This window comes from Panthera onca, chromosome D4 (genome assembly GCF_046562875.1).
Source record: "Panthera onca isolate mPanOnc1 chromosome D4, mPanOnc1 haplotype 2, whole genome shotgun sequence".
NCBI lineage: Eukaryota > Metazoa > Chordata > Mammalia > Carnivora > Felidae > Panthera > Panthera onca.
The window spans coordinates 11,097,052-11,110,572 of NC_138351.1; the positions used below are offsets into that span (position 1 = coordinate 11,097,052).

General features: G+C 47.4%; 1 protein-coding gene across 2 annotated transcripts in view; it reads right to left on the bottom strand.

Moving 5' to 3' along the window:
- Positions 1 to 13,521, bottom strand: part of DMRT1 (doublesex and mab-3 related transcription factor 1) — a 107,718-nt gene that overhangs the window by 49,940 nt on the left and 44,257 nt on the right. For both annotated transcript variants that reach the window (XM_060610129.3, XM_060610128.3), the window contains exon 3: positions 13,030 to 13,313. In XM_060610129.3, coding sequence (XP_060466112.2) covers positions 13,030 to 13,313 — 284 coding nt within the window. The remainder of the gene's footprint in view (positions 1 to 13,029; positions 13,314 to 13,521) is intronic.

Consider the following 13,521-nt stretch of genomic DNA (forward strand, 5'->3'; position numbering starts at 1 on the left):
AAAAAAAAATACGTACATATAAGTAAAAGCCCAATTTAAAAAATGGTTCCTTTTCCTACAACCTGGAAAAATTCAGATGCATTTAAGGGGGCTCAGAAAACAGAGAGGAGAGGTCTGTTTGCAGATAGTCTCTGGCCACAATGAGCCCAGTGCTTCCCTCATTTTCCCAAACTACACATCTATGCAGGATTATCTAGTTCCTGAGTCAACACTTACATCCACTTTGATTCACAAATCTAAAACACAAACCTTGACTTTCCAAGTGAAGTCCTACAAAGCCAGACAGAAATGCATCATTTACGTAAAAGCTGATAGAAAATACAGCTTCAGTAAAGTAGCTGGTGGAAAAGGGCAGGAAAAGGTCTGTATTTTTATTTCGGGGCTGATAACCAGCCAGAAAGAGGACTCTCTGTTTTCTCTAACATGTCAAGTCTCTGGAAGCGTTAACAACACCTCTTAAGAAAAGAACTGGGGGCCTGTGATAGTGACATTCTTCAAGTAACTTTCTTGAGAAAATGTTGCTTCTTGGCCACAGAACTAACAGACTTTCAGAGGAAGAAAGTAAATTTATTGAGAGATACTACAGAGACCCGTCCTGTTTTCTCCAGAGTCCTCAAAGTAAAATAATCATTAGCATAAGAACTAACTGCTCAGAGGGATCAAGTAACTCGTTTCCACTCATAAAGGGATTAAACAGAGAAGCAGGATCCAAACAAAGCAAATCCGCCCTGGAAGCTTCTACACTAAACCTCGCTTGCTTTTCCCACTTTAAATTAAGATGTCTGCTGATTATGAAGATCTACTCACTCACTGCCTTTGGCTTTTACCCATTCTTCCTGTTTTCACTGTTCCAAGAGCAAATAAACTTTTTTGAGGAGGGAGTCTGAAAATAAGAAAACATGTCTATAACCACACATTCAGGAACTTCGATTTTAGGACGGAAGCATTAGAAGCCTCCATATCTGTTCCCATTTGATGGACAAACTTAATTAACCTTTGCTACTGTGTTCCAACCTACTGTTTTAGACAAAACTGGTGACCCACAAACAATATGTTACCATCAGAATCTCAACGGCGGTGACACCAAGAGATATAGCCCTATCAGCAGTATCGGGAAATAAGCCACTTGGATTAGCTGCTCTAGGAAATATGGATTCTATTCATGTCACACATGAGCTGTCAGAAACATTAGGATACTTTTAGCATAAATCAGCAGTGTGAAGGGTATCTTATGAGTGCTGAACATGATAGACGTCTTGGAGGGCAAGGGGAGACCGTCTGGGGCCACCTGCTACGTGTGAGCACGCACATATACTCACATACTCCGCCGGAGGTGGTATTAGAAATTCAAACGCAGGCTGGAGACGGTTGAGGGGCATACCCAACTCACGGGGGGTTAGTGGCACAGGACGGCCCCTCCAGAAGTATGATGGAGAGCCCACCTCTAAGTAACCAAAATGACGCAAGAAGGACCAAAAATCTGTTTCCCTAAAGCACACAGAAGGTGGGGGAGGGGTGGCAGGATAGGACAGGATGCAGAGCCATAAAACCATGCTTAAGGACCAGATGTTTAGTCATTTCGATTTGGTTAATACTATGAAGACATAGGAGTGTCCGCTTTCTCTAATGTCAAGACTCCGAAAATACTATTTAAGATACGCTATAACCAATGAGGTCTCATGAGACCTATCATAAGATGTTAAGAAAACACTGAACAGCTCTCAAGGCTTCTTGCAAGGGAAACCAAGAAATGCATATTGCCCGCTAGGAAGGCAGAGATACAATGGGAGCAGACGTGCCTCTACAGTCAGGTAAACCCCAGTTCAAACTCAACCCACTTTCCCCCGCTTAGCAGCTGTGTGACACCAGCAAGTGACTTGTCTCCCGGAATGTCCGTTTCCTCATCCACAAAAGCGGGAGCAATCCCTGCAGGCTATGTTAAGGGTTAAGCGGGACAGAAGATATGAAAGCTGTCCCTGTGACATCTGTCCTGTCATGCCTACACCCTCCCTTCCCCCAAGGGGGCGTCCCTCTGTGGGAGCATCGGTGGGACAGTGGTGGTCACACTCAAGGACCCCACTTTTGGGATGCTACCAAGTAACCCTGAGCCCTTTCACAGGTATGCCAGGGACGTGGTCACAAAGAGGGAGACAGACACACCCCTGGATGACATACTTAAGTATCTTAAGTACATAAAACTTTTGCTCGGTATTCAAAAGAAAACTCCATTCTCTCAATTTTTTCTACTTTTCAGATCTTAAAAAGTTGAAAATCTACCTGTTTCCTACATAGCCACTGTTACATACAGAGTGAGAGAAAAAGAGAACAAAGAATGTTCCTTCAGGTTTTTAGAGTTTAGACCATTACTCAAGACAGATTATGTGTCTTCCCTTCATTCTCCCGGGATTGGCTGATAAGAACTACTAACTGCCCAAGATAACGCTTGTGAGAAGGAAGGTGATGAAAAGGTGTGAAAAACAAAACAAGGAGGTCAACCCTTTTGCCCTGTTTCTCAATCTTCCTGTGAACCCCCCTTCCTGGAGGGTGTGGATGGCCAGGGTGATGTCCACAGAGCACGGGGAGCAGCCTGTCCCGAGCGCAGGCAGTGAGGGGGTCTCCTCTCTGCAGAGAATGTTTAGAAAGTAATAAAACTCTGGGGTGCCGGGGCGGCTCAGTCAGTTAAACACCTGACTCTTCATCTCAGCTCAGGTCTTGATCACAGGGTTGTGAGTTCAAGCCCCACAAAGGGGTCCGCACACAATGAAACTCACTAAGTCAATCTGCTCTGAACTGTCACTATTCTATGGCAATTCCAAACAACAGCAGTGATGAAATCCTGGCCTCACCCCACCCTGCCCCCAGCACACCACTGCCCAGGGACCACATCACACCCCTCCCCAGACTCCTCCAGACTCCATCACAGCAGCCATCAGAGAATTGCGTGTATCCTAGTTCCCTGCGTGCTAGTACCTGGGGGGGTGAGGGAGTCTAGCACAGCACACAGCTCCGGGGGCGGAGCTAGTATTCAATACATGAATTGTAACGAATGAGTGAATGAATTTCTCCTACATGCTCTGTAACATGATGGAGATTTCTCGATGGTAATTTTTTTAAGATTTTATTTTTAGGTAATCTCTACACCCAACGTGGGGTTCAAACACATGACCCCGAGATCAAAAGTCGCCATGCTTTACCAACTGAGCCGCCAACCAGGTGCCCTAGAGAGTTTTCAAAACCTTAGTCTTTTGACCCTTCTACTGCCATATTCCTAATATGGTTTTTTTTAAAAATAGGGCAAACCAGCCTCTGTTATGCATTCCCCTGATTTTGGTCTTTATTCAATTAATGAGGGACACTTAACCAGCCATGTACAAAATTTGTCTCACATTCACATCTGCTTCGGGGAAAAAAAAAAAAAAATCAAAGCTACCAGGGAAAACATCAACAGATAAGATTTTGGCCACTGGCACAACCAAATCAAATCTGAAAGCTTTCAAAAACTGTGATCTAATTATCTGGTTTTCAAGCAGATTACAGAATCCCCAAATGATGTATTATTTACTAACTTGATGCCACTGTGTCAGAGATCAGGTTGTGTAACAATCTCGCAACAGACTGATCATGTATTTCTTTCTGCCTCCGACTGAATAGGGAGTAGTCCCCGGGGTGTGCCAGTCCATTGCAAAGTTCTCCAACTCAGTCAGGACCAGACTGAACTTATAACAGAAATGTTGTACCCCAGGGCTCCTAAAACCCGAGATGACACTCCAGCTGGATTGTCTGGCTGCCACTGGACCGCTCCAGCCAGGCTGAGAAACAACCCATCAGGATGTTCAGGACCAACCCTGGCCCAAGATATTCTCAGAGTCAGAGCCGTCTGCCTCGGGGCGCAGGTTTCCAGAGCCCAATTCTGCTTTCTTCTGTCAATTATACGTTTTCAACCCAAATGCTCAAAAGGGGCTGGCCCGTGCCCTGCTGCAGTTAGGAGAGATTCCTCAGCTTACCTCTCGCCATCTGTCTGGCTTCAGCATCTAGAATGCCCACCACCTCCCTCAGTTCTGTCCCAGACCCAGGGCCCCCCAGCAGTACTGTCACTGTGGCCCCAATTCCTACAAATGAATGCCCTCGCGGAGGGATCCAAAGCAAGCAAGCCATCAAACGTTCATCATCTGTCAAACAAAACCGATTCTTCGAGTAAGGATGTAATCGACACCAGCTGATGGTCGTCAGAACCATCGCTTGTAATCGTCTAAAATGAGACCAAACAGCAGCTCCTTTGTGAAAGTGCGTGTGAGCAAGGTGGCGGTTTAGAGGCCGGGAGACAGGACTGCCCTCATCCAGGCTGCAGAGCTCTGGGGAGTCTCAGGAGCACCCCCCCAACTGCTGCTGCCGCCCTCAGTGCTGGTGGCCAACAGAAGCTTGCTCCCCTCAGGATTGGGGGCGTGTTGTAAAGGCAAAGAGCACTGGAGTCATTATTTCTCCTTGAAAGAGAAGAATCTCAGGAAGAAGTGTGCCGCACAGGAGGAAGTTATAAATACGGCCAAGGTGTGACAGGCCACTTAAGGGAAAGTTCATAGTAGAGGCCATGTGGGCTCCAAACCTGGAGAAGCCGCACACCTTCCTTTCACCGGCTTTAAACTTTCCGAGGTGTGGGGCGCCTGGGTGGCTCAGTCAGTTAAGCCTCTGACTTCGGCTCAGGTCATGATTTTATAGTTCATGAGTTCGAGCCCCATGTTGGGCTCTGTGCTGACAGCTTGGAGCCTGGAGGCTGCTTCATGTTCTGTGTCTCCCTTTCTCTCTGCCCCTCCCCCTCCTTCTCAAAAATAAACATTAACAAATAAAATTCAAACTTTCTGAGGTACGTAGTAGACTTGTATGTTTTCTGAAACAGAAGATTCTCCAAGACCGGCCCTCCAACCCAATGGAGTCCTCACTCCAGTGGACAGACAGCAGGGCCTACTTGGGGTGCATGGGAAGGGGTCCCACAGAATGCTGGGCATTCACAGGACTGCTGTAAAAAGGAAGAAAAAGACCAAAGCACTCTCCCTGTAAAGAGTCAAGCTGAGCATTAAGTCGACACAATCGCTAAAGGAAGCAGATGAAGACCCCGGGGAACTTTGCTGTTGTCATGGTGACACAGTGACAGACGTTTCCAGACTCTGTCTGGACTGCAGAGACTGGCATGATGTAAAAGGGAAAGAGACGGGGAGGGGTAGGGACGGTGCTGCTGAGTGAGGGCATTTGCACAAAAAGAAATCCTGCCGCCTAATAGGATTTTATTTTTACAAAATGTTAGAAGAGCAGTCGCAATAAAAACAATTTTTTTAAAGTAAGCTCTACACCCAATATGGGACTTGAACTCACAACCCTGCATGCTCTTCTGCCTGAGCCAGTCAGGTGTCCCTAAGAGCAATTTTTTAAATTGAATAGCTGAGCTTTAAGAAAAACTCACTTGGCCTGGGGCACCTGTATGGCTCAGTTGGTAAGAATCCGACTTTGGCTCAGGTCATGATCTCATAGTCCGTGGGTGCGAGCCCCCGTCAGGCTCTATGCTAAGAGCTCAGAGCCCGGAGCCTGCTTTGGATTCTGTGTCTCCCTCTCTTGCTGGCCCCTTTTCCCGCTCATGCTCTGTCTCTCTTTCTCTCTTGCTCTCAAAATAATAAACATTAAAAAAAAAAAAAAACTCACTCGTCCGTCCTTATTTTCCTCATTCCTCTGTAAAACCAGCACAGGTAACATCCTGCACAGATGATAGTGAACCGCTAGACACATTCCCAGTAAAATGAGGAACAAGAGGACACCAACATCCACGGCTAGTATCCAAACTGAGTATCATGCCAACGACATGTATCAGAACTGGAGGTATACAGGGGAAAACGGCAGTACCAATATTCTTCTGTATCTGACCCAGATACCCCAAAATAAGCAACTAGAAAATTATTAGAATTACAGAGATCACAAAAGTGGCCAGATACAAAATAAGTATACCCCATCATAGCAATGGAACCTGTAATACTTTCTAAGTTTTAGTTTAACTTATTTATTCGTATTTTGAGAGAGGACGCACGCATGCACGGGAGAAAACATGCACATGCGTAGGGGAGGGGCAGAGAGAGGGAGACAGAGAATCCCAAGCAGGCTCCATGCTGTCAGGTCAGAGCCCGACACAAGGCTCGATCTCACAACCCGTGAGATCACAACCTGAGCTGAAATCAAGAGTGGGATGACTTAACAGACTGAGCCGCCCAGGCGCCCTGAACCCATTAACACGTTCAGTCAACATAAGCTTACATCTTTCTAATTCCCCTTTAAGAAACCTAATAAAGGGTGTTAGCGTTTACAGGCCAAGGCCATTACCGTATCTATTTTAATTACCTTTTCCTAAGGTAAGAAATTACTTTAAATATTTTAAACTATATTTGTTCTTATAGACTCTTGTGTCTGCTTGCAAACTTTGTCAATTTTTCTTCCCAGAGAAAAAAGGCAGTTAGTGTCCATCCACCAACAGACAGCGGCCAATAACCAGCTTGCTCGCAACAGGGAAGCCTAGGCGAGATTAACCTGCTGGCACGTTTGGATGACCGTTTGGAGCAGACAGCCTTGATCACAAGGCTCTGTAGAGAGAGCACGTGAGCAAAGGCAGACAGCCCGGCTGGGGTCTGGCTCTCCTATAACCAGCTGTGTTCCTCAATCACTTCAACTTTCGCAGCTCACAATTATCCAGGAATCTGAGGTACCCTGATGCACATCATCCTGGGGTCCCTGACAGTACAGCTTGGTGGTCAAGGCAAACCCAGAAACTTATCTGAAGTCTGCTTCATCTTAAAAACCGAAATGGTGGTGCCTGGGTGGCTCAATCGGTTAAGCGTCAGACTCTTGATTTCAGTTAAGGTCATGATCTCACGGTTCGGGAGTTTGAGTCCTGCGTCAGGCTCTGTGCTGACAGCACGGAGCATGCTTGGGATTCTCTCTCTTCCTCTCTCTTTGCCCCTCCTTCCCTCTCTCTCTCAAAATAAATAAATACACTTAGAAAAAACTGAAATGGATTTTGCATTCTACTGCCTTCTCTCTGATATGTTTTTTAAATTTAGGAGTATCTTAAAATAATTACTATTACTTATAATTGTCTACCTGGGAACAAGAGCCAGGTCTGAGCCACCTGCAGCCCCTCCAGGACCCTCCAGGGCTGCTGTCCCCCACACAGCACATGCTCCAGAAGTCACTTCCTCTCAACCTTTTGGCTGACAGGTTGTTCTCATGCTGAGCAACGCTAATGAAAAGAGGAAGCAGTGTGGAAACAGGGGCCCCATCAGGCTGCTCGCTGTGGGACAGAGAATATTATATGGTGGCTTGAACTGGCAGGGGCTTTTGTAAGACCCTGCCTGATGCTTTGGCCCCAGCCAATCAAAGGTACTAGAGCGCCATCCCAGGAACGCTCACAAGGGGGCGCCTTCTCTGTACTCCAAGTCCAGATCCCAGGATCTGGTTTCCTTCCTGCCTGGAGCTCAGTTTCAAATCCAGGGTTACGGAGATGATCCCCAACTTTCTGCCTCATTTTCCAGGTGGTAACAGCAGCCTTCCCCCAAGACCTGCTTTTCCCATTTTTGTCTGCTGGTTCAGTGGTAGGTCCCTAACACATAGCAGAATGCCCATGAGTGTTTATTTAAAAAACAAATGCATCCCACTAGGCGCGTAATCATAAGTGGGCAACCCTAAAACAAGACATCTCAGACTGAGCCCAAAATCACTACCAGAAGGAACGAAATCACCTATGTTGTCATTTTGACCACACCCGAACTGTGAGCAGCACGGGAGTCTACACATCTGGAGGCACCAGCTTCTGAAAGGCCATCGAGAGGTTGCCAGCCAGAGGGGCTGAAAGGAGATCCCAGGTACAGCTTCGAGTCCTCCCGTATTTATTTCTGCTCCCTTGATATGCACCTCTCCCTTGTCAACCTGGTACAACATGTTTATTTAAGAGATAATGTTGCCGTGGAGGAGTGCACAAGGCAATAAACAGCTTTTGCAGGCAATTAAATGCAGAAGTGAAATTGAGCTGCTGGTCAGTGGAACCAGCCATTCATCGTGAGTGTTCCAGTGTCACAAATGTTATTCCTGTTTCACAACAGGACAGGAATCTATGATTGGGCCACAAATCTCCAGAGGCTGGAGGCAGACCAAAAGCGATTAAAGCAGTTCTCCGCATGCAGGGCATTAACACGGAGTCCTGAGCTTCTGGGATGCGGACCCAGCACGCTGTTCTATTTCCTTTAATAGATTTCGCACTTAGTAGGTGCTCTGTAATTATCTGTGGCTTGCTTGATTTTATAGGGACACTTACCAGAAGTCTCACCTTTACAATAAACTCAATGGCTACTTCTTGGCAAATAATTCAATACCCTCCCTATTACCTTTAAAAAATTAGGATTATCCCCACTTCCATCAGTTTTTCTAGGAATCAGAAAGGAGCTCTTGGTTGAAGAACATTTCCGCTGTTCCCCCACCCCCACCCCCCACACATGGATACACCCCATAGTAAGGGGAGGGGGAGAACTAACAGAATGGGGTCTTGATCCAGTGAGGAGTGAGGAAGGAAGTCAAGACAGTCTCTGGAGGAGATGTGCCAGGGTCAGACCAAGGGAGGAGGCAGTCAGGAGGGACTAGCACAGTCTGGCACACCTTCCACAAAGGAGATGAAAAGCAGGGTCACAATCAAGGGGGCACCCCCATGCCGTCCTCCCCTGGGAAGCTTCCAGCAGGAGGGAGCACAAGAGCAGAACCAGAGCACCCTCCCAAAACAGGGGGGCTGGGGCCCAGATGGCTGTTCCCGACGCTTCTGCCCTAACAACGGGGTTAAAAAGTGAGCCCTCTAGGGGTGCCTGGGTGGCTCAATAGGTTAAGGCTCTGACTTCAGCTCAGGTCATGATCTCACCGTCCATGAGCTTGAGCCCTGTGTCAGGCTCTGTGCTGACAGCTCGGAGCCTGGAGCCTGCTTCGGATTCTGTGTCTCCTTCTCTCTCTCTGCCCTTCCCCCACTCATACTCTGTCTCTCACAAAAATAAACTAACGTTAAAAAAAATGTTTAAAAAAAAGCGAGCCGTTTTGTTCCTTAGTAAGAGCAATAGCGCTTACTAGTTGTAAGTATTATGTGTAGGCATTCACCATTTAACTAATACTTCTTCATAACACACACATCATAAACATGTGTTGCACCATTATGATTTCTGTCTGTGCTTCTGGTTTTCCATCTGCTGAACAGAACACATTTTTCCCCAACCCTGAAAAAATTATTCCACGTACGTTCATATTTGGTCCATACTCACACGTCACAGTCTTTTAATACTAAAATGCGCCCTACGTATACCCTATCTTGTCACAAAGGGGATCTGAGATCGCTAACTAAAATACATAGCAGCGGAAGGCTGAAAATTAGATAGATCTAACAAATGATCATTAGCGAAAAGAAATAACTGCAGTCAACATGGGCATAGCACTTGCTGGTGTGCCCAGAAACGTCTACAGGCACTAATCACCTCACTCTAGCTGTTACACTGCCAGATGTATGCAGGCAACAATTCTCTGAAGGTGGTACCGTGCCCACTTTACAGACCAAAACAGGGAGACGCAGAGACAATTTTGCGTTTTGCCCCAGGCTTCACAAACATTTAAATGCCAAGTCAGAAGTGAATATGGATCTTCCAGTGTTCTCCTAAACCAACAGACCTGGTTTCTAGTCCAGGCTCTGCCATCAACTATCTGTGGGTGCGGAGTAAACCCCTTCAGCTTCAGACCTCCGTTCTCCCTGCACCAGGATGGGGTGAACTGGAGCTTCCTAAGACCCACTGCAGCTCTGATCGCCACTAGACTGATGGTCACCTGCCATTCTGCAAAGTGATGGCTTATATACCTACGTTGGGTCTTGCACTTAGGAGTTTATTTCCAAGAGAACTAATTTTTGTGGGAATAACAACAGGGCTGTAAGTCCAGCTTGTGTTTGTATCTGGTTACGAGGTTAATCCATAGACTAACACAGCGTCAGACTGAGGAGGGATGGAGATGCCACGCGGTCAAGCCCCTCATCTCAACTGTTAGGATCATTTTCCAGGTTACACAAACACTGCAGGTGTGTCTAGATATGCTTTCCCGAGAAGCACATTCACAGGAGATTTGCAGGCAGATTCCAAAAGCAACTTTCAGATAGCAGGGAATTCAGCATATTTTAAATGCTATTGCCGAGATGGCATATTTCAGGAAAGCTTCGGAGGCCCCATTCTCAGCCATCCGAAGTAACCACACGTCAGCACTGTTCCAGAAGTTTCTGCATATTTCCAACCTCCACAAGGGAGGAAAGAAAACCGGAAGACGATTCCAAGAAGACCCTCAATGTAAAGCAAAGCGCTTAGGTAGGAATTCTAAGCCCTAAAGAACTAGAGAGGACCTTGGTATTTATATTGATGGCAGTTTCCGTGGCCCGACCCAGTGATAACCAAACACTGCTGAGAAACACCGTGGAACCAGACAGATCCACATTCAAACTCCAGCTCTCTTGTGCGGTGGCTGTGTGACCATAGACAAGTCAGCCCTCTGGGTCTCAGTGTCCTCACCTGTAAAAAGCAGGCAACACGATCTGCCTCCTGGGCCTTGGAGGAAGACTCACCGCTCAGCAAATGCTGGCTGTCATGACTGGTGCCATTACTAACTAAGAGGAAGGGGCATCAACCACAGTAGCAGAGAAGGACCTATTTCTGCAAAATAATTTGTTCCATGAGAATATATTACCAACAGTGACTGGAAATAAAAGGTCTTAAGCTCAGCCTTCCAGGAAGACAAACTATATGTTAAATGATGCCTCGGCGAGCGTCTCTACCTCTCTCCGTAAGTGGCAGTGCTAGAGACAGCATGAACAGCATCAAAACTGCCTGTCCCCCAGGACTAAGAAAGTCTGGCCATGGGGCGCCTGGGTGGCTCAGTCGGTTAAGCGTCCGACTTCGGCCAGGTCACGATCTCGCGGTCCGTGAGTTCGAGCCCCGCGTCAGGCTCTGGGCTGATGGCTCGGAGCCTGGAGCCTGTTTCCGATTCTGTGTCTCCCTCTCTCTCTGCCCCTCCCCCGTTCATGCTCTGTCTCTCTCTCTCCCAAAAATAAATAAAAAACGTTGAAAAAAAAAAAAAAAAGAAATTCTGGCCACGATTTTTCCTCCAGGTGTGGGAACCTGCCCTCCGGAGACTCTCTCCTTACACACAGCACCTGAGACATCTGTCCAAGACCAGGCAGTGATGCTGGTCTGCTGTCTTATATGCCAGCTCAAGGATTCTGACAAGGAGACGTCTGACTTTACCGGAAAGCTCACCAAGAGTTGCCTGCCTTTCTCTCAGGAAACAGTTAAGACTTTTTCCCCCCTCATCCTTTTTCTCATAGGCCAACAGGTTCACAGAGCTGTCCTACTTTTATCCTTAAAGCCTAGAAGTAGCCAGAAAATCAGGACGCTCCAGCGCTAGTCCCTGCCTTGTGGGAATCTACAGGATGCACTGGTGTTTTCAGAACTGCAAGATACTTCTTCTTCCTTGCAGAGAGGAGAGCTTCTGACGGAAATCAGCCCAAAACCCGCCCCCAAGAATTAAATCCAGTTGGCACTCTGAAAGACCTGTAGGGGTCCAGGTTGAAGATCTGTAAGTCATTGCATTCCTTTACACTCACATTACCTCTGAGTTCTCACACCCATATGCATGAAGGCCTCTTTTTTTTTTTTAAAAAAAGCTTATTTATTTTTGAGAGAGAGAAAACATGAGCAGGGGAGGGGCAGACACAGAATTCAAAGCAGATTCCAGGCTCTAAGCTGTCAGTTCGAGCCTGACACAGGGCTTGAACTCATGAACTGTGGGATCACGATCTGAGCTGAATTCACAGGCTCAACCGACTGAGCCACCCAGGCGCCCCTGTGAGGCCCTCTTTTTAACAAGCATGGTTCTGAAAATAAAATGTGTGGCAAACTTACAAAAATGTGTATCCCAGGGGACTAGGGTGGATGTATTAACAGGCTGAAGAAGTCTGACTCCTAAGGGGAGTGAGAGAACCCAAAAAGCGGGGGAGCTTGAAAATTAACTATTTCCTCACACCTAAAAAATACAAAACGGGATAGAATCGCTCAGAGGAAAATTTCAGCTTACATTTTTAAAAAATGGGCATAAGAAGGTCAAAGTTTTGCCCCGAACTCCCAGATATGTATGTCCCATTGTGTTGGAATCAAAGCCCAGTTGAGAAAGCCTGCGAGGTAAATGTACCCCAAATAAGAACCGTTCTCCCTGAATTGTAACATCTATGGCTGCCGGAGGCTTGCAGGTGGGGAGTGCTGGCTCTCATGCGGCCACACTCCCCGCGGCGTGGTAACCCAGCTCGTGGACGTTTTCAGTGCCTTGAAATCCGAGGAAACGGTTACAGCTGAGGAAGCAGAACAGCTCTAGAAAAACACTCCTTCCTGACAATGCAAAATGCTTTGTTTTACCCCCGTGTTAATCTACAAGCTCTTGATCGCACACTTAAGCATATGAAAGATGACCTTCATTCCCAGCTAAAAAAAAGCATCCAATTTGGCCCAGAACGACAGGGACCTAATTCCTTTTCTTACCTTGCTTCCACGTGAGCACACAGGTGATACCACTCGTCCCTTCCAGGGTGCAAATTCATCACTAAGATTACGGCCACCCAGAAGGCCGCACCCAGCATTTTCTAAGCTGCTCAAAGTGGGGACGAGGCTACAGGAGGAGGTGAGACCTCACACAGTGAGCCCCTCGTGAATCTGCCTCCGGCCAACTGGGTATTTGTGCAAAATGATGGTGCAAAAATGAGAGAAGTGCAAACACACACAAGTGTGATCCCTTCACACGTTACAATTCCCGCAGCCGACCCGGGAGAGGGAACTTTTTTTTTTTTTAACACCTCTGGCATAACGTGCACACATGTGTGCTGAGCTGGTCGTTGTGTGTGCGTGTGTGTGTTCTTGACAGATCCAGTCACTCTGGGCCACGTCTTACCTGCCACTGGTTTCCCGGCTGACTGGGCACGTAGGGTGCCGGGAGGCTCCGCAGGCTGTTCTTCACAGGGGACCCCCCGAGGGGGTTTCCCACGTCCCCGGAAGAGGAATCCGCGGCCAAGGCCATGGAGTACTGCGGGTAGTTGTACAGATTGTTGTAGTAAGGGAACAGAGAAGGCTGGTAAAAGCTGCTGTAGTAGGTGGAGTCAGAAACCAGATCAGGTGTGTTCTCCATGTGCCCTCTGCTGGTGACGGCAGGAATATCCTGGATGACCATGCGTCCCTCTGGAAAGGAAAAGACCACACGGTATTCACATGGGGGTGCACAAAACTCTACCTCTCAACCCTGGCAACGTTCGGCCTTCCTCATCTGCAAAGCTACAGAGAAAGGCTCTGGAACACGCTGCTTCCTCCCACAGCCAAAACAAGGGACACGTCTCTAAGGCTGGCAAAACTGGGGACACAGCTGGCAGCCGCCTGCAGATGACTTATT